Raw genomic sequence first — 25,140 nt, forward strand, 5'->3', positions numbered from 1 at the left:
CAAAATTGTTTCACAATTAAATTTAAATTAAAAAAATAACCCACGTTAATGACTTTCTTTGTAAAGTGTTACTACAAACATCTCTTTAAGGATAGTCTCTAGTGGAAAAATGTGGAATCATCTTCCCCCGAAAATGGTATGAAATTGGTTCGTTAGTGTATTCCTAATCAAAGGCATGGATCATCACTTATGGGACTTTATAAGGGCTTAGTCTATCATTTAAATGATTAATCACTGAAACGCTCTTTCTTCCCAGCCTTACCAGATATAAAATTCAGGTATTAATAAATACCACCTGGATAATGGAATCACATTTTGAAAGTGATCTAAATAGATCTCTGTTTTTCCTACAGGAGACCTGCTTGTCTGTGCAAAAATTCATTCAAGGGCCATTGGACCGTTATGCTGTTAATGTGACAACAGCAGCCAAACTCTGCAGTCAAAGTCTATGTCACAATAATGGAAGATGTGCTCAAAAAGCACCTGAATCCTCCTCCTATCTGCATATGCCTGAAAGTAGCAGTAAGAAATATGCCCTATGTAAGAGCTTGAGAGTCATCATTTCTCCAGCCAATAAACTGAAGACGATAAAGGACATGAAGGATGGGTTTGTGTGTCACTGCTCTCATGGCTGGCATGGAGAGTCTTGCCAGCAACGTTCTTCGGATGTCTTGAGAGGGAAGGATAAGCCTCCTATGGCTAACTTTAAATTATCGGCTTCTCTGCCTGACCTTCTCTTTGATTCTGTTGATTTTTTTTACCCCCTACGACAACATCAATTTTTTCTTGAAATACTGAAGGGTAGGAGATGCTGATTTTTTTTCTTTAACTTCAATCTACTTCTAAAATATCTGTTGGCTTTAAAGTAAACTAAATAAATAAATAAAGGGTATTCGTTGGCTCCCTAGAGCCATTAGATAGAGCAATTATTTATTGGGTGCTTACTTCATGCAAGGCACTAAGGATAAGGATGTGAATGTACCGAAGTCTCTGTCCTTGGGGAGCTTAAATTATTGTGGGAAAATGAACGATAATAAATAAACAAATACATTTATATCAAATGGTGCTAAGTGCAGTGGAGGATAGCAAAGCAGGGTAAAGGGATTAGGGAGTGTGGGAGAGCTCTGGAAATTACAACTAAGGTCGTGAAATGTGGCTCCCTAATGAGAGGACCTGAAAGCAGGAGGTGCAGATCACAGATGTGTCTGAGAAGAGCATTCTTGGATTAGGGAAGAGCAAATGCAAAAGTCGTTAAGTGGGAGCAGGTTTGGAGGGTTTCAGGGCCTCAAGAAGGCCACTGTGGCTGATGCAGGATGAAGAGTGAGCCAGGTTATTAACTGACTCTATTTGAACTAAGAGTTTGAGTGAAGGTAACTTTAAAAAAATAATTTAAGAGAAATTTCTAGAAGAAAATGGGTCAAGTAAGATGTATCTACATTTTATTATTTTTTAAAAAAATAAATATACACTTAAATTGGACAGCAACAAGAGCATCTATTATGATTAGATGTTGCTACAATAGTTTTGAGACTCTGCTAATAGCAAATTGAGAAATTGGTAATAAGGTCATGTGAGATATGCAACGTACAATAACATGGGAGCTACAGAAGGCGACCATTGTGTTATAGCTATTTCTGCTCCAACGATTGGGAATTCCTACATGATACAAGTGACCCCAGGATACCAAGTCATGGGGCAAGAGGGAATCTATACTGAATGCTATAGGGCTCAATTTTATCCAAAGTATCACTAGGGCTCTTAGAAATTAATTTGGCAATCATCAGTATCAGAAGGTAAGCCCTATTAGACTCCCAGAAGATGGAATTTATATAGGAAATTCTTTGATGTGATACCTGCTGGTTTATTAAAGTGTACTGTATCTAAGCAATTTCCTTTGAGTTTTGAATGCATGGCAAGTCATTTGAAAAATTCATATGACAACTTGATCTGACGTAGTTGTAATCCAGATCATTTTCTTTCATAAAGATTCAAAAGAGATTATACTATCTCAAATACCATTTCCCTCCTTAGTTTAGGGAAGATGTTTTCCTGCCTGAAACTTTCCAAATATTAGACTTTTCTTGGTACTTTATCCAGGCATATAGAACGTTGATAGGTAGATCACACTCAGATTCAAACTTCATTTGTTTGTCTATTTTCTGATTTTCAGGAGAAGTAACTTTAAAGAGGCAGTGAAATATAGTAAGCTAAATTGGGGGCTCTTTGTAAGTTCCCCTATTTTGTTGGTATTCTGCTGCACCAAGGCTGCAATTACAGTAATTTGATTCTCGTGCCCAAGCAAGAAATGTTTCTACAACTGTTAAAAAGTTGGTGCTAAGCCATGATAAGTGAATAAGAATAGCTCCTTCTATCCTTACAGTGATAAGTTTTTCAACGATTATTATACGAGTTTTGATATGCAGTGAATTCCAGTAAGGCAGGCAAAGGCACATATTAATACATATTGTCACCATTTTGAAGATAAAGAAAATAAGATACAGAGATATTGAGAGGTATAGCCAATTTTACCCACTAATCAGTGAATATATAAAGGATGGCATACACATCACTGCTTTGCACTGTTTAAACTAACATGCCTCCAAAATAGTCAAGGCATAAGAAGAAGGATTAAGGTAGATGAAAGAAAAAGGGAAAACGTATGAAAAGACATAGAAGAAAATAGGACCCCCCCAATTCTATTCCCCACAAATAATCATTTAACTTTTTCTAAATAAAAAACGTTATATGTTATTTCACTTAAATTTAATAGCAAGCAAAAGAAACTAAAACCAAAGGATGCCACATTTCTAACAAGAGATACTTCAAAATTTTTGGCTTGTTAAAAAAAATCTGCTCAGGTTAAAAACAGATTATGAAAAACATTGAATTTTTGTTGTTTATTTTGACTTGCATAACTTTGGGTTTCCAGACCATAGTGCTTAGTAAACTGTCTCATAAAAACTCATCAATTATGTCTAATCCAAAGACAAACACATACATCTCTATTTTTCTTAAATAAAAGATCGAAATTTAAACTCCATTACTATGTTTATGATAATTCTCCAAGAGACATTAATAAAGGATACACTGTAATCAAAATATCTTATAAATACTACAAACCACTTTAGTAAATGAAACATACCTTGTAAGATGATTGGTAATACCTGTTAGAAACCCTGAGAGTGCCCATCTCGCTCCCGAATTACCTGAACAATGATACTTTGTCTGTTGTCTAGGGCAGTGTTGTTTCTTACCTCCCATTAATTGTTAAAAAAAATCACAGTACCCTTTATTGGACACAAACTTTTTGATGAGATACTTGCTTTTTTCCAGTCTTGTAATTGTTCCACACCATTAACTTTTAAATCAGAAAGAATGTATGTTTTCATCTTAGTAGCAGTTTGTCATACTTTCTGGTCCTTAGTAAATTCATGTCATTGTGTTTATTTGTATATTGGAGATATTCTTTACAAAGCCGCCTAGCTTTCTCTCCTAATTTAAACTCCCATCTTCAGCTCAGGATAATTTTCTTTCATTATTTTTCATTCTCTCTGTTCATTTAAGAAATTACTATTAGATGGATCTTAGCACTTCTAGATCTATACTCAGTGTTGCTTTTCTTTCATGTATTCTAAGCCTTTGTCTTTTTTGTTTTGTATTATGGATTTGCCCACTTTTTCTTCTGGAATGCTAGTTTAGTCTTCACAATATTCTGACACTTATATTTTTAATTCCAAAGAATTCTTTTCTTGTGTGTGTATGTGATCCTTGGCTATCCATTTATATTTATGAGGGAACAGAGTGATTGCAAACCGTCATAGGGATCCCCCAACCCCTGCCTTTGTTTGGGTATATTTACTCAACAGGACTCTATGTTGAATGGGAGAATGGGCTGTAGACTGTGAAAGGGGCTGAGGCACGCTGACAAGTAAGATTCCATCTGGGGCATGTGAGCAGAAAACAGGCAGGTTGATAGGAACCCTCACAATCATCAAAGTAAGGAGAAAATTACCTTGGAAGAGGAGTGTAATTCCCTCGAGGGCTGAGAAGCCTTTTTATGCCCTCTGTGCCCACTGGGGAGACCCAACTATACCCAGCTCAGCACTGCTCTTGTATTGGGTCCCACAGACACTCTGAACCCTACCTGGGAAGGTCTTTCTCTATACTTCAGCGTCCTGGGGTCACATGGCTCTCTTACTTGTCGTGCTCCATACTCTGGGAAGTTGAATGGTCTGACTGGTTCTGCTATACTGGAGTCAATATTTTAACTGATTGCTCAGATAATTGGTTCCCCATGCACTTGCATTTTTTGGAGCTGTTGTCTCTGCACCTAAGGTTTTTTTCTCCAGTGGAAGGGACAGTTCATACCTCTAAGGTAAATTTCTACTGTTAAAAATTTCTGATTCAATTCAATCTATTTTCGATCTTTGAGTCATGTCACCTCTTCTTGTTTTCAGCTTTATACTGTACTTTTTCTAAGGACATGTACTGCAGATGACACAGTAAATACATGATCTCAATTTATCATCTTGAACCAGTGGTTCTAGTAGATTAATGTATTTACTCAGTATGATAACTAAAACCCCACTAAGAGTTAATTATTCCATTATCATCAAGGATAGCACATCCTAGGAAATCTTTCCAATGTATGGTTATTTTTACCTCTATTTTCCAACTAAAGTCTCAATCAAAGTTTTCTTTCTTCCTTCTTAGGTCAGTGAATTTAAACTGGGTATTTTCAGAAACAATGGTCACTTATACCAATGTGCTTTTAAGAGAGTCTGACTTTGGTTATAAAGAGATGTAATGCCAGCCTCTAGTTTAACTTGGAGGACTGAGTCACCTCTGTAATGACATGTTTCTCTGAACAGCCATAGGGCATCCTTTTGCCACTGAACCTCTGCTGTGCATCAGGTGACTAAAGGACGGGCAGCAAACAAAAGCAAAGGTAAAATACACTTTTTGTTTTGTTTGAAAAATTTTTAAGGACTGTTTTTAGAAACATGCTTTCTCAGAGGAGTTAGTTAGAAGAAAACTAGTTTTGTTTCATTTCTTGGAATACCCTGATTTCTTTTCTGGCCTAACTTATTTTATTTAGTTTCCAAATTCAGTATCTTTCAAAACGTGAACTTGCTTTTATGAACCTAACATTGTAAAAAGTACATTTGTCGCTGATAGATATAACTTAAATTCCAGTTCATTTTTTATTATAAATTTGTATTTGAGGATGATTCTTACATTAATATGTATTTGAGACTTGTTTCATTTCTCTTCTATATGAACAATTTCTCTGAAAAGCAGCTTTTTGCAGTATGTTGTGTTATCATAACCTAATGCTTAATCCTTAATACAATAGCATCAGAATGTATTCCTTGAAGCAGGTTAGTAAACTAACTATAGATAAGCCATAGAACATATGGCTTTATGAGAGACCCACAATTTTAATATTTTTTATAACTGATAGCTGTGCAGAGTCCCTCAAGCTAACTTTATATACCTAAATGGTTTTCTTTACATATAAGTATATTTCTTTATTTGATAAAGATTTTATTTTTGCATGATCGTTAACAAAATGTATTTTAAAAGATACGTTACATAGTTATCATACCTACTGTATTGGATAGTATTAGAGGGCTGTTATTTGGAACAAGTATTGCAGTTTTTAGGAAACATATGACTTTTAAAATGGTTCAGAAGATGGTTATTTTTTTGGTCATAAAATATGTTTTAAATTTTCTTTCCAAATGCTAATAAAGGGACTGAATATTTAGAGATGAAAATCAACAGGCACTTCAAATAACAAAATCAGTAATTGGGAAGAGGATGTAAACATATATATACATAAAGATAGATAGATTTAGATTTTCCAGAAAAGAAAGAACAACTACCAAAACAATATGAGAAAGACAAATCTTAAATCATTTAATCTGTTGGAGAGAGTACATCTTAAAGTCAAGAAATAGCTTAAAGACGGAGAAAAAAGCTGTCTACATCAGTGGCTACATACACCAAAGGTAAAGTGAAAATTTTGAAAAATTATGAGTTGAATAACATAGCTTAGGCAATGAAACTTGATTATCTCTAACTCCTTCATGGCCAGCTCCTGAACAGCGATCTTTAATCTAGAGCCATTACTAATTAAGATATTTGTATTACTAATAAATACTTATATTGTAGATTTACTTAAGAGAGTTTAGTCACATGATTTATTTCAGCCTTGTCTGTAAATTTGAATTCAGTTTGATGACAGAAACAAGGTTCCTTGTTGAAGTATTTATTCATAGATTCTTAATGTTTAGGTAGAGTCAGGAGCAAAGAGTTGAAAAGGTGTTAAATGGTGAAGTTAAGAAAATTTTAAAAAATAAGTTATAAAAAACTCATGTGCAGAGATTCAGGATTCATGTCCTTTATAATGTTTTTGAGAATCATAATATGTACCATATTTTCTTAGCAATAAACTTCTATGGGAACCTGACTCTTTCTTGGGAAAAACTTTAGCAAATTCAGTAATTAAAGTTATAGTTATATTTACATCATCATCTATAATTACTTGTTTGTTGAAATCTAGCTCTCCTTAGGTTAGCACATCCTTGAATTTTTCTACATATAATAGACTTGCAGTTGCTATGAATTTCTAACAGGAACAATCTCCGGTTGTCTTTTTCACAGAAGGAAGCTTTTCACCTAAGCATTGGTCCAATGTTCATAATAGATCCAAATGAATAAATCCCATGTTCCCTCTTATCAAGTATACTTGAAAAAAAAAAGCAAATTCCACTCTTCAAGGAACACTATTTCTTAGATGCATTATATTGGGTAGTTCAAGAATTGGCTATTATCCTAGTCTGGAATTGCTCTGCCTTTATCATAGATATCCCAGAACAACCTTGGTGCATCCTTAGTCCAACCCAGAACCCATGACTGGAACATTTCCAGATTTCCTTATTGTATTAAGAGATTCTGTCAAGGTTACATTTGGAAACCAAAATCTATTTCAAAATATTTTCAAGTTATATGGTTTGTATAATTAAACTGCGTGAAATTAATGGTCATGAACGAGTAAACTTTTTAAGGAACTAAAAATTCATTGTATGAAAAAGCATTTACTTCACATTTATGGTTAGTATATGCTACTATATTAATGCAGAAACTCAACTTTCTTTACTAATATCCAAGTGCAACACACCTCTCATATCATGTGAACGGGCAACCAAAGTAGAGATCAAGTAATGATCTTTTCCAAATTCATACAAATTAATGACTAGTTAGCTACTATATTTCGTGTTTCAACAGTTTATTAAAATTTTTTTTTTTTTGCGGTACGCGGGCCTCTCACTGTTGTGGCCTCTCCCGTCGCGGAGCACAGGCTCCGGACGCGCAGGCTCAGCGGCCATGGCTCACCGGCCCAGCCGCTCTGCGGCATGTGGGATCCTCCTGGACCGGGGCACGAACCCGTGTCCCCTGCATCGGCAGGCGGACTCTCAACCACTGCGCCACCAGGGAAGCCCAGTTTATTAAAATTTTTAAAAAATAAAGCATAATTCCTTGGTTACACGATAATACATACTATTTGTTATTAAAACCTGGTAGAGCTCAGGCTGACCAGCACATTCACTTGCAACATCAAAAACTTTATCATACATCCAGCAGGTATACCTGAAGTGGAAGCCTAGAGCCTTAGAAGGAGACATAAGATATCTAGGTAGCTAAGCATACCTAGATCCAAACCTGAAAAGTGAAGAAAAATACACGCAAACATAATTTTGCCAGCTCTTAATTTTTTATGTGCCACAGTCTTTTCAGATTGCTTAATTGTAATGGGTTTGACAGTTTGTAACCAAGTTTACTGAAGGTTGAAAGGGATATTTTAGGTAGGGAACATGAGTTGCAAACTCAGGCATGAATCAACTGAGTATCAGGAAGCGAGGCCATAGTGGTGAGATGTCCAGAGAGCAATCCAATTCAGAGGGATTGCCATCTTGGTTAGAAAATCTGTCTTTTATGAAAATGTCAGCCAGAGGGCTATAAAGTTGCAGAGGGGTGTGGAGGAAGGGGTGGTGGGCAAGATTCCATCCTATATTCATAAATTTAAAAAGTGGAATTTAAGTTCACAAGTATAATTTTGAAAAACTGAGATTTCAGCTCAGACAGGGGATAGATGTCAGTACTATATCTGCATATATAAACTGCTATCATTTATCATCATACCCTTGCTGCCCCCCCCCCAAAGACAGTATTGTGATATGCTATAAAGGCAAATTAAAACAATATAAATAAAAATTGAATAGGTGAGACAGTGAAACTTTTTCCTGTGTGCTTTTTCCAGTAACCTCTGCTTCATACTGGCTTCTGTTATATTGCAGAGATCTCCTTATTTTGTGTTGTAAACACACCAGGGTAGTTGGATAGAACTCAAAGAAAGAAATATGATTTGAGAAAGGGTTTATAATAGGGAAGTGTGAGGAAGAATAAAAAATAAAAATAATGCTATAAACATTGAAGAATTAAAAAAAAAAGTCAGAAGTTAATTTCTGTCAAAAAGGTACTATTGGATAAAATACACTGGAATTGAAGTGCTTAAGAAAACACAAGAAAAATGATCTGAAGTTGAATGGGTAAAATGCAACCTCCTGAGTTATTTAAAACTAGTTGGATAAATCACCAAAATTAACGTATAGGCAAGGAAATAAAAAGAATGATCAAAGCATTTTTTTCATATCAAATCCCTCCAAATGCTTTTACTGTTATAGCTAGAGCTTTGCATTGTTTATAATCAGAGAAGGCCTATTACCCTACAGCATATTTTCCCACTTGTAATAAGTAATGTAGTGGTATTGTGCACTGCCTTTTGTGGTGCATAATAACACTAATCAATTTCTTTTTTTCTTTTTTTCTTTTTTTTTTTTGCGGTACGTGGGCCTCCCACTGTTGTGGCCTCTCCCGTTGCGGAGCACAGGTTCCGGACGCGCAGGCTCAGCGGCCATGGCTCACGGGCCCAGCCGCTCCGCGGCATGTGGGATCTTCCCGGACCGGGGCACGAACCCGTGTCCCCTGCATCGGCAGGCAGACTCTCAACCACTGCGCCACCAGGGAAGCCCTAATCAATTTCTTTAGGCCTATCTTCTGTGTTCCTACTGAACATCTCCTAAACCATTAACCACTGTTAGTTTTCCTTTACCATAGATAATTAAACAACCTATAATTAGTTCTTAATATCCGAGTGTCAGCATAGAGTGTAACTTAAAGCTCTGGCTGATGGTGTTTACTTCAACTACAAAAAATAAAACCTCTCTTATTTCCTGAAAAGGTCTTTTTCTTGCCCTGTTGCAGAAAAGCCTACCATTTTCTCAAATAACTTTATAAAAAAATGGTCTTTGTAGTAAAATCAACTCAGATGTTACCTTGTTTAGGAAGCCATGCCAGATCCCTTATAGTCAGAATCAAGGTACATCTTCTTTCTTTTCCAAAGAATTTTATTCATTTTTTAAAATTTGAGTAATGGTTTTGAATAGCTGCTACATCAACATAGTACAAAATCCCAACAGAAGTTTCCTCCCCCCAAAATCTCATCCTACCCCTGCAGTTTCTCTCCCTCAGCCACAAGTTCCTCTTCCTGGAGGCAAGTAATGCAATCATAATTCTTCCAGAGATATTCCTTAGTGCACAGATCACATATTTACATATATATGTAATATATATGTTTGTATATATATATTACATATATACACATACTTTTATATATATATATATATATATATATATATATCCCTTTCTCAGAAAAATAATGGCTGCATTCTATACATATCTAGCTTTTTAAGAATTTTAAGTATATGTGTAGACATATACATAAAACAAATATATACCTTAAAGAATAATTATGATATCTGGTGAATATCCATATCAACATGGAGAGGCAACGTCATTCTTTGTTACAGCTGCATAGTATTCCATTGTGTGGAAAGCCATGCTTTATTTCACCAGTCCCTTAATGATAGACATTTGTTTCCAACTTGGAAATGATAGGCAATGCTGCAATGAATAACACAGAAGCAGAATTTCCAGGTGAAAGGTTTTGTGCATTTGTCACTCAGATAAAAATTTTCTGCCTTCTGTTTCCACCAGGAATGCACCATCATTCTTTATTCTTTCTTCATTACAGAGAGTTTCGAGCCAGTGCTTGCACATTTCACCTTGCTCAAATTTCCTACCTTGCTAAAATATGTATGCTCCCACAGAGGAATGGGTGCTGTTAACAAAACCAGGCCAATCCTAGATTCCAAGCTATTCCTGTCAGGACAAAGGCAGAAATTGAAATTAAGCCATGCTTACTTAAGAGAAAATAATGTGACCTGGCCACAACCTTCTTCCTCTCAAGTGCCTGCCCTTTCACTCCAGTCTGTACCCTGACATTCAGATCTGGTACCTAGAGAACCCAGATCAAACTCTCCTATTTAAATATCCTTGTAGTCCTTAGGCCTGAGGTTCGGCCTCACCACCACCCACCCCCAGCTTCCTAGTTTCTGTCTGCTTACCCTGCCTGGTATCCCAGCTCTTCTGGTCAATGGCTTGGGTCATATTATGGGAGTAGAGGGTGTTTTAAGTTATAATCTTGACTATGGACATTGAAAAAAACCTTAGTAACATTTCACAGACCACTAGATGGCTTTACAGTTCAAAAACTTCAAGTAGAAAACTGAGGATTCAAATCAACCTAATGTTATTTTAAGGAGCTTAGTTAAAAATGGTTTGACAGAGGGAACATTTTATTCAAAATGTGGTTCTAAGACTTTGTGTGCTTTTCCTAGAAGCTGTTGATCTTGGCTGCAAGAAATTTCAAGTCCTAAAAGAGAAGTAATACTTTTTGACAAAGACTAAGTATATACGCTTATGTAAAGACAATTACATTCTCTTTCAAGTTTTAAAATGCTCTTGCTTCATAAGAAATGTGGCCTTTCACACCGAAGAGTGAATTTCCCATTAGCACAAGCAACACTGAAATAGTCATTTTTATATACTTACAAAACTTAAGCTCATTTTTAGGAAGGGAAGCCGTTTTGTACAATCAAGGTAGTCCAGTGGTTCTAAAATTTGTTCAGATGGAGGGACATCAGTGTTCTTTGATTATGACATGAAATAGAGTTATAATAAAATTTAGTACCTAATGATGAATTGTGGAACTTAAAGAAATCTTATCATATAGTGTATTATATTGTAAACCAATAGGCATCAAGTTTTTAAGAAAAATGTATGGGAAAAACTCTATCCATTAAACTATATTTTTTCTTCTGCTGGAACACTTACCGCCAGCTTTTACAATATTGATATTTCATGAGAGAAGATCTTAAGAACCATCAGGATAAGACATTAACAGTCAGACTAAGGTAATAACATTCTTCAGATAAAAAAATGGAAGCCTATTATTGGCCTTTTCTCTAATAAGCTTTTATGAGAAAGCAGGTTAACAATCATTTCTACAGAGTTGAGTTGAATTTGGCAGCTCTGCTCTATTTTCCATTCTGATAAATATTTATGCATATAGGGCTTCCCTGGTGGCGCAGTGGTTGAGAGTCTGCCTGCCGATGCAGGGGACACGGGTTCGTGCCCCGATCCGGGAAGATCCCACATGCGGCGGAGTGGCTGGGCCCGTGAGCCATGGCCGCTGAGGCTGCGTTTCTGGAGCCTGTGCTCCACAGCAGGAGAGGCCACAGCAGTGAGAGGCCCACGTACCGCAAAAAAAAAAAAATAATTATGCATATATATTTATTATTGGCAACAAAATATCACTTCAGTCAGTACTTTCCTTAAAGGTTTGGAAATAAAACATTGTGTTTTTAAATTTCCAATAAAAATGGGGATAATGACCTTCAGGATACCTTTTTAAACCCTTGTGGATTTAGGGGAAGACACTTGGAGTCCTAAAGGTTTTGAAAACAAATCCCAATATCGTGAAAAAAAGAAACAGAAGAGTTGTAGACTTGGAAAATTGATTCCTTCCACTAATACATTAATATTAAGAGATGAACGTGTATGTTTTTGAGGAATACTCCCAAAAGTATTCCCGCTAATCTTAAAGATTAGTAAGAATCACCATGCTGTATGGAAAAAAAAACTACATTGTGTATAACAGAAGTTTAGAGTTGTAATCAAAATTAAAACAAAACTAGTAGGATTAATTTATAGGTTTATAATCTTATTATTTTTCTGTGTTGGTGATTATTAAAAATATTGTGAAGTTCTTCTAAATAACTGGATCATGCCACTGTCATCTCTGTCCTGGATTATGACAAGAGCCTCCTTACAAGCTTCCTGCTGCTTCTTTCTTGTGCCCTTTCACTTTCATGCTTGCCTCAACACAGCAGCCTATGGAATCCAGTTAAGCCCAAATCAGACAGTGTCATTCTTCTCTCCAAGCTCTCTCAACTCCTTCCCATCTCACTTAGAGTGAAAGCCATAGCCCCAACAAGGCCCTACAAGACCCTCTCTCTTACCTCTCTGTCCGTTTTACTTAGTAACTGGCTTCTTTGAAGTTCCTTAAACATGGCAGACATGTGCCTGCCACAGGGCCTTTGCACCTGCTTTCCCCCCATGCTTCCCCAGACATCCTCCAGCCTTACTCTTTATCTTCTTTAAAGATCACTTCTTTTCAGATTAATGAGGCCTTCCCATCTAAAATGAATCCTTGCTTAATTCTCTTCTTTGTTGTTACCGCCATCCAATGTATTATACATTTTATTCACCTTGTTTATTGTCTGTCTCCCCTTAAAGGATTTAAGCTCTATGAGGGCAGGTGTTTACATCTGTTTTGCTCCTAGTACTCGGAATGGGAGCCTGATGTGTAGAAAGTGTTCAATACCTTTGCTCTCACCCAGGTGCCAATTCCCCAAAGACCACCAGGAACATACCTGCAGTTCCATGAGTTGGGTAATGACATGTTGCAAAAAAGGAAGACACACACCACAGGAAGCTGTGAGGTGTTCCCGTAAGATGGTGTCAGAAAGAACCTGTTACAGAATTTAGGTTTAGTTGGGTGATTTGGCAGAGGGTCTGAGAAAACAGAGGTTTTCTCCAGGTTGGATGTGGTCAGAAAGCAGGGGCATTTCTACGTGGGTAAAGAACAGAAGTCATTCATTTAGCAAGAGAGGGATGCTTGGTGTTCTGTGGGTAGCACAGTGATCTTCGTTTTATTTCTGCTCAGACACAATGAAAAAGTGGTCTTGTTTTATCTCATGTTATTATAGTCTGAGAATAAACCTGAGGTAGGCATTTTGTGAGACTGTTTATGTCTAATAGGAGAATAACATGGCCTGGCTGTGAGTGCTGTCAGCTTCTGAAATCGGGGTGGGGGATGGGATTTGTTTTAATGTATCACAAGCAAGTAAACTTTGGGGAGGAAGGAGTGAGAGGGGAAATAGGAATAAGCAGGGGATAGAGACTTCTCTGCAGACTCTTGTATCTGTACATGAAGGGCCTCCTCCCCCAAGGGGACCCCTTGTCTTCCTCACCATCCTTCACCACCCAGGAGGGGTAGCTGTACTGCGGTGAGGTCTGAGGCCTGCTTAATGGAAGGCAGTACCCAACTTCCTGTTGTTGGTGTCACGTTCTCTTCTCAGTGGGTGAAGAAGTCCAGAGCTGTGAAGCCAAGGTCAAAGCAGTGGTGGCCAAGCCTTGGTTCTGAGGAGAAATCTACCTCCCTTTACCCTCTGGCTTTCACGGATGTGTCACTTTGCTGGGAATCATTTATCCAGGGCCCTTCAAAACGTCTTCATGGAAGTTTCCCAGTTGGAGGAAGGGAACTAGTCTTTCATGTATGTTCTCAGAACAAACCTAAGAAGAGAAAACTGGGTGATAAAATTTTAGGGGAAAAATCCAGATTGAACTCCTCGCCATACCCACCCCCAATATCCTGCCAATTCTTCCTAAAATCCCACTAATTCGAGATTTGTTTAAAAAAGCAAAACTTCCTGGAAAGATTATGAGAGTGGGGAAGGGAAAAAGACAAGAAAAGTGCTACTGGTGACTCATGGTTAAGTGTGGATAATTCAGAGATTGTTATGCTGTGACAACTAGTCAAGATACAGGTAGAGCTTGGCAGTGGGGATTTTGATGGCCTGGGTAGGATGAAGGAAAGGGTTTTAGAGGGATTCTGAAGCCATTGGCAGGCCTGCGGAGGTTCCCTGGTGAAGGAAAGAGGGTGGGAGAAGCACACAGCTAATGATAGCGCAGCGGGGGCAGGGGACTGAAAAGATTGTCTGAGAGGTGCAGAGCGAGGGACTCTCCTCCCAGCAAGCCATGCTTAACTAGGAGAGTGAGAGAGGGGGCACCAGTGCCGTGACAAACCTGCGTGGGAAGCAGAAACCCAAGGCATACAGCAAATAGAAGACACAGGCACTGGATTTCCCTTGTTTATTTTGCCTGTATTGGTTGTGCACCTGCACATTTTATCAGGCGCTCTGCCTGCCACCTGCCATGGAAAGTGCACCTACCATTTACTGGAGAAAGGAGAATAACAATGTTCCAGGATAGGAGAACAGAACCACTTGGTAACTTTGTAGTAAATGAATGAGGACTTTCTGTGGCAGTGATGAGGAGAATGACCAAAAGGGAAACAATAATCAGTGGAAAACTATGGTTTGCGTGAAACCCAAAGCAGGAAGTGTTCTGGGAGAATAGATTTTTTTTTTGTATACATACATAGCCTTCTCTAACATAAACTGAATTTTAAATTCAAAGAAAAAATGTTTTTCTATGAATGAACACCTTATGCACATCCATTTTTCTTACCCTGAGGAGAATATGATAAAAACATTCAAAGATAAGAGGCAGTTTCGAGGACCGCAATTCTTATTGTACTCATAAAATTATACTCCCTTGAAAATACTGTTCTCTTCAAACCGTAATTTATACGTTCAGCAGACTTCATGTTACTAAGTAATCTTGCTCATCTTTGCATTGTGGAAGGATACAGATATTTATTCTGTGAATGGATGAGGAAAATATCTACCTCCATAGCCTTAAAAACTGGCATTTTTGTGTATATCCCAAACTAATATTTTATGTATAACTTAGAACTTCTTAATGTCATTGAATAAAGTTTTACAGATTACTTATAATTTTTGTTTACCTCTGTGTCCTAGGTCTGAGAAATGCTATAAGGTTTGCCTGGTGACACCTGGTGGTTAAAAATGATAATTACATACAATATGCTGCCCACAGTGATCACCTTTGCTGGAGGAAGTACTCACAAGCCACAGATTGCATGGAAAGCATCTCTGTCAGTTAGAGTTCCTGGTTGTAAGCAACCAAAACAAAACCTTTCTGATCTGCGCAGAAGAGTGCTGTTCCGTGAGGGCAATGCTGCCACTTAACATCAACACCATGGGTATCAGATTGTGGGTGCCCTGACAGGCACTGCCACTCCCAGCATTTCTGGAATTTCTGTTATCACTGGCACCACCACCTTTTAGCCACTTTGATTTCCAAGATCTCAACTCAAAGTCTAGAGTGGGCTGCATCTAATTGTCCTGTCCATGGTCACATACCAGTACCCTAGCGGCAAGGAAGCCTGGGAAAGCAACCAGACATTTGGCTTATTGAATGAAATAATAAAAAGGTATTATAAAATTAAATGAGATAAATATTTATTCAGGAAGTAAGCACTGAGCCTGGGATTTGATGAGTTTTCCAAAATGGTAGTGAATACTCTTTTACATCTTTATTTGATCATGAGCTTTTTTGAGGACAAGGACCCACATCTTATTCATTTCATATTCTGGACACAGCATCTGATGCTCCATGATGTTTGTTGAGTTGCATTGCTTCCCCCTGAATAGAAGTTAGGCCACTGCACTCACTTCTATCTCAATTTATTTATAGGGATCTTTAAGACCTTTAACTAAAATGTACTTAAAGATGTAAATAGATAAGAACTATAATAATATCCAGCCAACATTTGAGTCTTTTTCCTCAAAATTATCGTTAACAGAAAATCAAATCTCTCCTCAGGTCTTCCAGAGTGCATTAAAGCAGAAGAGAAGATTTTTATCTTATCATGAAACCATTATCTGAAGGACAACTAAGGTTTTGTGTTGTTCAACCAATACATCTCACATCATGGCTGCCCATACTTTTCATTCTGAAGTCTATCTCTTCCCTAAAACCTGCCCAACTTCCAATTTATCAAAGGAAACCTTTTATAGCTGCCTGGAATGCTCCAACAGATCAGTGCTTGATAAAATATAATTTAAGACTAAATTTGAAAATGTTTCAGGTGATTGGAAGTCCACTGGCCAGGGCCAGGGGGCAAAATGTCACTATATTTTATGTCAACAGACTGGGATACTATCCATGGTATACATCCCAGGGAGTTCCTATTAATGGGGGTCTCCCCCAGAACATAAGTTTGCAGGTACATCTGGAAAAAGCTGACCAAGATATTAATTATTACATCCCTTCTGAAGATTTCAGTGGACTTGCCGTTATAGACTGGGAATATTGGCGACCCCAGTGGGCCAGGAACTGGAACACAAAAGATGTCTACAGACAGAAATCAAGAAAGCTTATTTCTGAGACGCAAGAGAATGTATCAGCTGCTGATATTGAATATTTAGCCAAAGCAACCTTTGAAGAAAGTGCAAAAGCTTTTATGAAGGAAACCATCGAACTGGGAATTAAGAGCAGACCCAAGGGCCTTTGGGGTTACTATTTATATCCTGATTGCCACAATTATAATGTTTATGCCCCAAACTATACTGGGTCATGCCCAGAGGAAGAAGTTTTGAGGAACAATGAGCTCTCTTGGCTCTGGAACAGCAGTGCTGCTTTATATCCTTCTATCGGTGTCAGGAAATCTCTTGGAGACAGCAAAAACATTTTGCGTTTCTCACAATTTCGGGTGCATGAATCCTTGAGGATCTCCACCATGACATCCCATGATTATGCTCTGCCTGTGTTCGTCTATACAAGGTTAGGCTACAGAGACCAACCTTTATTTTTTCTTTCTAAGGTAAGAAAGATACCCCTTGACAAAGATAAGGAGATTTCCTCTTATCTCTAAAAGAGACATTTCTTTGCTAATTATGTTCTTTAAAGGATTCCAGAATAGTGGTCCATTAGATAGGAGGATAATTCTTCCTTTGAGTAGTCAATCACTCAGATTCTTCATTTGTACAGACTGAATTTTGATTATCTCATTTATTATTTGTCTTTCAAGGAGCAAAGTAAGGAGGGAAGGGGTTAAAGTGCAATGTCAGCAACTACTTCCCGCTCCCCAACCTTGATTGTGTTCCCTTATAACTGGCCTCTTGCGAATGTTACTGAAACAATTGGGGGTGAACAGGTTGGGAAAACAGAGAGGCGGTTTTAAAATGGAGTAGTTTGCTCATACGTGTGGAAGTAGAATTGTAGACATTTCTGCTGCTGGCCTCATTGTTAAAAATCTTAAGAGGAGGGCTTCCCTGGTGGCGCAGTGGTTGGTTGAGAGTCCACCTGCCGTTGCAGGGGACGCGGGTTCGTGCCCCAGTCCGGGAAGATCCCACATGCTGCGGAGAGGCTGGGCCCGTGAGCCATGGCCGCTGAGCCTGCGCGTCCGGAGCCTGTGCTCCGCGACGGAAGAGGCCACAACAGTGAGAGGCCCGCGTACCGAAAAAAAAAAAAAAATCTTAAGAGGAAAATAGTGTTTTCTTTTTAAGGCACAATAGCAGGTTTTATAAAAGATATAAGGGAGGCACAACAACATGAATATACTCAGAAATACCTAAGATAGTAAATTTTATGTTTTTTTCACACAATTAAAAATAATTTTTTAAGGAATAAGGGAGTTACAAATCTGCTAAAAGTAGGTGACCCCTATAGATTTAACCATCTGGTTTATTCTTGACTCTATGACCACAATTAGTGGAAAGTTGGTAAGAGTGGTGTGAGTTTCTAAATTCAATAGTAAATTCATCACTAGTAGATGGTTTCATAACCCTAGGTTAAAACTTACATATAGAAGTTTTATTCTGTTTATTTTACTTGAGTCATATATGCAGCCAAAGACCTCACACAAACTGTGAGTGTAGCTTTTAAGATAGATGAACTTTCAGCCCAATTTTCTCTCCCTTACTTTCCCTTTACTACTCTAGTCACTGAAATGGAAACTTGTAGAGATAAAAATTTCAAAGAAGATGCTACTCTAACCTTTGGACTTGGATAATTATGTGTGATTATGAGAAGACTTGAGCCTTGTTCAGACCTTCACATTTGTGATGCAGAGGTATTTTAAGATATTGCTGCACACTAGGGGTTGTGTGCAGCAATATCTTAAAGGTGTGCAGCACTCACCTTTCTCTTTTCTCCACTATAACAAGTTTCAATTTGCCAGCATGTATCAAAATATAAAGATGTTCTGAGTATGAAGTATCCAAAGGACACTCAGGAAACACCCAGTGAGGACTCTACCATGAGCAGTAGGTATCTGTGGAGCAGACAGAGAGTACAGCTTACTCCTCAGAGGGAGAAATGACACAAATACATCAGGATTTGGTAAATGCTGTGCCTCTGACGCCACTGATGAGATGAGTAAAGATAAAAATTCTCTCTTGTGAACTGATATTAATACTACCCAGAAAAATCAGCAACAACTGATTGAGAATGGTAGGAAACTAACACTATTTGGAAGGTGTAAAAAGGTTATCTACATCTTTATAAAATAGTCTTGACTGTAGAATTAAAAGTTAAATACCACCTTCCTCTATGAAACTTCTTTTGCTTTTCTGTGTTTGGCTCAAACAAGTTCCTTTCTTTAGTGATAACAAATTTACTTTTGGAAGAAACAATAAACTTTAAAGGACAAAGTGTTCATTTCAATAGATTAGTTTAAACTACTGGTACATTCTGCAAGCCAACGGTAAGCTCCTTCTTGAACAGATACAGCCTCAGAAACATTTCTGTTCCCTCTAAGGGAAGAAGGAACAACAGTTAGGGTCTCACCTAGAAACAATTTTCTTTGTTAGTCTCGTGGTATCATTCTGTAAACTTTCTGAATGGCAAGGCATTTCCACATGTTTTACACCAACAAACCACCATTTTATTCCATCCTCAATAAAAACCTGCCCACAAACTTTTTAAAACGTGATATTCACTTATAGCAAATTGTAAATACTAGTAATGGTTTCCATTTCTGCCTTCCCAAAGATATCTGCATTTTAAAATGTTTGTGTGTGTACACACACATAAAATTAGGATTAGAAAAACAACTTACCAATTAGTACCAAATCTCTTAACCTCTCGAGACCTCAGTGCCTCACTGTCTTAATCTACAAAATGGCACAATATTACCTGCCTTATCTACTTAGGAGAAATATTATGAAAATCAAATAAGAAGATAAAAATGAACATTTAAAGAACTACAGAAATATATGTGGTATAGATAACACTTTTTAACAAGTATCAGAGTCTTAAACTTGAAAGGGGAATACGTAAGAATGAAATTTCAGTCAGTGACCATAGCTTGGGGGAATCATATGTGGGCTATAAAGCCTCATTTCACACAGTAGATTGCCTATACCACATATATAAATGCAATTTAGATATTGTTGATACTATGTTTTTAAAAAATAATGAAAGGGTTTTTCTTGACTATAGGTTTAAAGATGTTTTCCCCTGTAATTAATTCATATTCCCTCTGATAACACACAAAGGGAGCACATTAGTGATGCTCCAGCCCCCCACAGTGGGCTCCTTACTTACACGCACTGTGGTAAAGCTTCAGGGACTGAAGCCCAAGGGTAAAGAATGAGTCCTCTGGGTGTCCCTACTCTTAACTTCCAAAACCTTGATTTGAGCCAAGAATCATGGGTAGGGCAAGGCTCCCTTACACCAGGCTGGGACCTGGAAGATGTGTTGCTATTACATCAGGTGCTCTTCCTTTATTTCTCCTTTCATGTGGCTTATGCGCTCAGGTGGTCCCAATTTACTCCTAGAGACATCTTACCTGTGACTTCCCTCACTGAGTAGTACCCTGATTTTTTGGCCCCCCAAGCATAGCTGTTCTGTGTTTTATCCAGCACCCTGCTCTCAGCTAGGTGACGGTGGGCTAATTTGTTAGAGGAATTTGCCTAAATACCTGCTAGTGACTCCTTACCTCTAGTCAACACATGCTAGAAGACTTGCCATTTTGAATCAGTCGCAATAAACTCTCTTTGATAATGACGCTAAAGGACACGTTGGAAAGAAACTAACGTTCCCTCCTGATATCAACCTCAGAAGCTGTGGCTTTCACCACAAACATCTGTAGTTTCCGTACTTACTGAATATGGATCAATAACCTGTAAGATCCCACCTGCCGCAGAGCAATTAAGCCCGTGCGCCACAACTACTGAGCCTTGTGCTCTAGAGCTCATGAGCCACAACTACTGAGCCCATGTGCCACAACTACTGAAGCCCGTGCGCCTAGATCCTGTGCTCTGCAACAAGAGAAGCCACCACAATAAGAAGCCTGCGCACCTCAACGAAGCGTAGCCCTGGCTCACCGCAACTAGAGAAAGCCCACGCACAGCAACGAAGACCCAACACAGCCATAAGTAAATAAATAAATTTATTTTTTAAAAAATAAGAAACTTATTTAGAAAATCAACTGCAGAAACTTTATTTAGGAAACCAACTGCACACATTCAACTTTTAATTTCCCTCTGAAATGACCTAGATTCATGTTAATCTTTAAACACTAAAACAATAATCCTTTAGGATTACAAAACCAAAATTCTCCCTGCTGAAATTTAGTTTTCATCTATCTTAACCATATTGAGAAAAATCCCGGCAGCCTTACCGTGACTGGAGGAATAATAAGTAAAGCCAACTAAATCAGGTACTTTAAACTTAAATACAAATAATTTCAGGGACCAAATATAAGGGCTGGATCAAATCGGATCCTGCGGGGCCCTTAACACTGTGCTCCTTTGCCTATCCTGGGAATCCAAATGACACAAAAGCCTTCCAAGTCGCTGCAGAGGCAAAGTTCTCAGGAGAGTGTTGCATACTGGGAAGGGAACTTGGTTAAGATGAATGCAAGGCAGTCGTCACATTTAGAGAAGGAAAACTTTTGGATTCTGTTTCCAGGTCGTATACTCATAGCTGGTTTGTATGTATATACTCCTAGCTAACTTCAATTAAACAACTTTTAGTGGCTATTTACAGGCTAATTGTTTAAAAGTAATGTCCTGTTTGGCAAAATATAAGTTTAAAAAATATGTATTTAATATGTTTTTATATGATTATAGAGTGAAATTTCTGAGCCTCGGTTCATTTAACATTTGCTTTACTCTAAGAAACTGGAGAATAGTTTCATGTATTATATTGAATTTAGCCTCCAATCCTAATCCCTGGCAGGTTGTTTACATTCAAATGAATACAGTGTAATGAACTCTCTTCATTCTAGCAAGATCTAATCAGTACTATTGGAGAAAGTGCTGCCTTGGGAGCTGCAGGCATCGTTATCTGGGGAGACATGAATTTGACTTCATCTGAGGTAAGACAGTACCTTGGCGGTATAGTTAATATTACAATATTTACATTATTTGCTCTGTTTTCCTATAGAACTTACTCTAATCAGAGCTCTCAGGTCTCCCATAGTAAACCTGCTTTAGAATTAAAGCCCAAATCAGCACCTGATACATAGAAGGAGCTCCATAAAGGTTAGCTTTTGTTCAGATAGTAATCATAATACTGATGATTGTTGAATATTTACTCTATGCTAGGATCGTGCTAAGTGCCTTTTGGTTTCGGATTTGCTCACTTCCTGATCATAATAACCCTTATGAGGTAGGGACTAGCATCCTCATTTACAGGTGAGGAAACAAGAAAGGAAATCTAACTAGGGTAACAGTTAGTTAGGCTAGCTGGTGGTGGAGCTGGCACTAACCACAGATGGTATGACTTTGGAGCCCTTGCATTTAGCCATTACATAAAATGTATGATATCATATTTTGAGAAGTGGAATCAAATGGTAATTTTTAATATCTACATCAAACTTATTTTTCTTCTATGGAGAGATTAGCTGAAAATTAATAGCATTTAAAATAAGAGTTATGTCTCTTTGAATTTCTTCCCACTCAAATACTATCTACTCCAAGAAGTCTTCCTAGTTTTCTCCAGTCCATATCAACCACAATCTCTTCTGTATTTCCAGATGTTGTTTGTTTATATCCCTATAGTGTAATGCATTTTGCCTTGAATTATAATACTTGTATCCTCAGTGCTTTTATTTATTTATTTATTTATTTATTTATTGCTGTGTTGGGTCCATGTTGCTGCATATGGGTTTTCTCTAGTTGCAGCGAGCAGGGGCTACTCTTCGTTGTGGGTGCACGGGCTTCTCATTGCGGTGGCTTCTCATTGCAGAGCATGGGCTCTAGGCATGCAGGCTTCAGCAGTTGTGGCGCGTGGGCTCAGTAGTTTTGACTCGCAGGCTCTAGAGCTCAGGCTCAGTAGTTGTGGCGCATGAACTTAGTTGCTCCACGGCCTGTGGGATCTTCCCAGACCAGGGCTTGAACCCGTGCCCCCTCCACTGGCAGGCGGATTCTTAACCACTCTGCAACCAGGGAAGCCCTCAATGCTTTTTGTTAAATTGAACTTTTTGCAAGTTCATGGTGATCTGATATTATTCTTAGAATTTCACAGGCTCAATTTGTTGCTACCAAGACATTGTTCATGAAACTGTTTGTGACAATATAAAGTTAAAAGTCTCCTCTGTCCACATGTGAGAATTAGGTAGAAACTGAGGATCAGTACCTGACTCTCCTGGTGCGACATTTCCCCTCCAGCCCACGTGGCTCCTGAGAAGAGCATCCTCAGGGAGCTGCATGCACAACCAGGTGGCCTCTGTTTAGAACACACAATAGGAACCACACACAAATGACCTGGTCAGCCTTCCAGGCTTTCCTGTCTTTGAATTGTTTAGAGGGGGCTAGATCCCAGGGCAGTCGGTATTTGAGCATAATTAACAGGAAAATCCAGAAGGCTCAGGTTGACAGTCAACAACAATTTGGTAGAACATGATGATTCAGGTTCTAACACAAGCCTGAAAGACACACACACCTGAAACGTGGCCAGAGGACAGCAACTCTGGCACGATTTCTCAATTTGGGTTTGTTCCTCTTTTTCTCACACCCATTAACTTGGGATCTAGAAGGAGGAAATAAAGGATGTAAACTGAAAGAAAGCAAGGTCACATATGCTGAGGCTGGGGCCCATTTGCAAGTTCAGATAGCCTATGGTAACATATTCTCCATCTCCTGTCGCAACCACCTCTCATTTTTCTGGTCTGGGTCCCCTGTATTACAGCGATTGAACCTAAGAGTTCATGGGCTGGAACCAAGCCATTAAGTTTCAATCAAGTCCAAAGAGCTGCCTTGTGGATCTAGACGCTCTAACCCTACCAGTACCAGAAAAAGCACTAAATCCCATTTGTTTCTACCTTTCTAGGGCAACTGTACAAAGGTAAAGCAGTTTGTGAGTTCTGATTTAGGGAGCTACATAGTCAACGTGACCAGAGCCGCTGAGGTGTGCAGCTTTCACCTCTGCAGGAATAATGGGAGATGCGTAAGGAAGGTGTGGAAAACGCCCGATTACCTTCACTTGAACCCTGCAAGTTACCACATAGAGGCTTCCGAGGATGGAGAATTTACTGTGAAAGGCAAAGCATCTGATACAGACCTGGCGGTGCTGGCGAAGAGATTCTCCTGTCATTGTTATCAGGGATACGAAGGGGCTGATTGCAGAGAAATGAGGATGGCTGACGGCTGCTCTGTGGTTTCCTCTTTTTCTGGCTCCCTAATCACATTGTGTCTGCTGGTTTCCGCAGGTTATCAGAGTATTCAGTTGTGAGATAACTGAGTTTAAAGGGAATGAAGTTTGGCCTCTAGAGTCGTCACTTAGGGAAGAGATGAAACTTACAACAATCTTTTTCTCATATGAAATCCATTGAGAGGTATTGTAAGTAGACACGTGTGTCACTTAACATAAACAGGAAACGTATTACTTCATTTGGCTCCGATTTGACTAAGAAACAAGATCCAGGAGTGAAATCGATGCATTCTTCTTCCTTACTGGAATGTTTAAGTTGTATTTAACCTAAAATGAATATATTTTAGTCTTCATATGAACATAGATACATAAAAGTATACATATAAATGTTAAATTATTGATTTCAAAGACTGGTTTTCCAGCTAGCAACTTATTTAAGGACAGATTCCTATGCAGTTATCTGATTTAACAAATGGGGTCACCTCAGGGCATGACCTGGTCAACTGGTCCACCAAAGGGGACCAAATGCAGAATTCCTGTTCTAGCCTTAGGTTCAAACTTCTTCTTCAGGCTTCTTTTCCCTGCCTGGGATCAATGAGTGCAGAACCAGTCACTGATGTGACTTAACAGAAGGGCACAGGAACTGAGGCAAGGGGAGCTGTAGTCACTGCAAAGACATCTATTCCAATATGGCGCCTCTCTCACCCACCGTGAGTCCCTCCCTCACAGAGGCTGGTGATCTAAATACAGCAAAAGTCTTCAGGATAGTACTCATGCTTGCCGAGGCTGACATTGCTCTAGATCTAGAAACTGGAGCCATGTTAATAAAAATGCAGTTGATGTCTTTAGCAAGCAAAAATCATTACTAAAAATTTTTAAAATAAATGATAATTAAGGGACCTGGAAGTGCTATTGGCAAATGCTATCGCTATTTTGGTCCCCACATATGAGTTTTGAGTAGTGGTTTTAGAGTCAGTTTGAATCTGATTTGAATCATTTTTTCACTCTCCATCTGGTTGTGTGCCTCTGGGCAAGTTATTCATATTCCCCATTTTCTCAAGTGAAATTTGTTAATATAATTCCTACCTCAGTGAATTATTCTGAGGAATAAATGGGATAACACATCCCATGCATACTTCAGCTATTAATACATGTTGCTAATCTTCAATTATCTTCTCTTGATCACCAAAGTAATGGAGACACTTAAGATAAAACAGTCTTGGGCAATTTCCTCTTTCTGATATTATGTTCTATGTACAATCACTTACGCATGTGTTCTCTTGAGAGCCACTGTTTCAACTGACAGGATTTCCTTCTCCTGGAAATGATCTACTTAGAAGGTAAACTCAAGACAGGTAT

The 25,140-nt window shown here is 38.4% G+C and overlaps 1 protein-coding gene across 1 annotated transcript; it reads left to right on the forward strand.

The window, feature by feature from the left end:
- The first annotated feature begins 4,876 nt into the window (after window positions 1–4,876).
- Window positions 4,877–24,189, forward strand: HYAL4 (hyaluronidase 4). The gene is made up of 4 exons (XM_029234404.1): window positions 4,877–4,948; window positions 16,003–17,002; window positions 21,416–21,505; window positions 23,461–24,189. Exons 2-4 carry the CDS (start codon window positions 16,049–16,051, stop codon window positions 23,860–23,862), a joined length of 1,446 nt encoding a protein of 481 aa, XP_029090237.1. The 5' UTR covers window positions 4,877–4,948; window positions 16,003–16,048; the 3' UTR covers window positions 23,863–24,189.
- The last annotated feature ends 951 nt before the right edge of the window (window positions 24,190–25,140 follow it).

The sequence above is a fragment of the Monodon monoceros genome, unplaced genomic scaffold, assembly GCF_005190385.1.
Source record: "Monodon monoceros isolate NGI ecotype Baffin Bay Population unplaced genomic scaffold, NGI_Narwhal_1 Super_Scaffold_2, whole genome shotgun sequence".
Classification (NCBI taxonomy): domain Eukaryota; kingdom Metazoa; phylum Chordata; class Mammalia; order Artiodactyla; family Monodontidae; genus Monodon; species Monodon monoceros.

Coding starts and splice junctions, on each gene's coding strand:
- HYAL4 (XM_029234404.1), top strand. CDS start 16,049: ATGAAACCATTATCTGAAGGACAACTAAGGTTTTGTGTTGTTCAACCA. Junction 17,003..21,415: donor CTTTATTTTTTCTTTCTAAG/GTAAGAAAGATA, acceptor TCTTCATTCTAG/CAAGATCTAATCAGTACTAT. Junction 21,506..23,460: donor TGAATTTGACTTCATCTGAG/GTAAGACAGTAC, acceptor CTACCTTTCTAG/GGCAACTGTACAAAGGTAAA.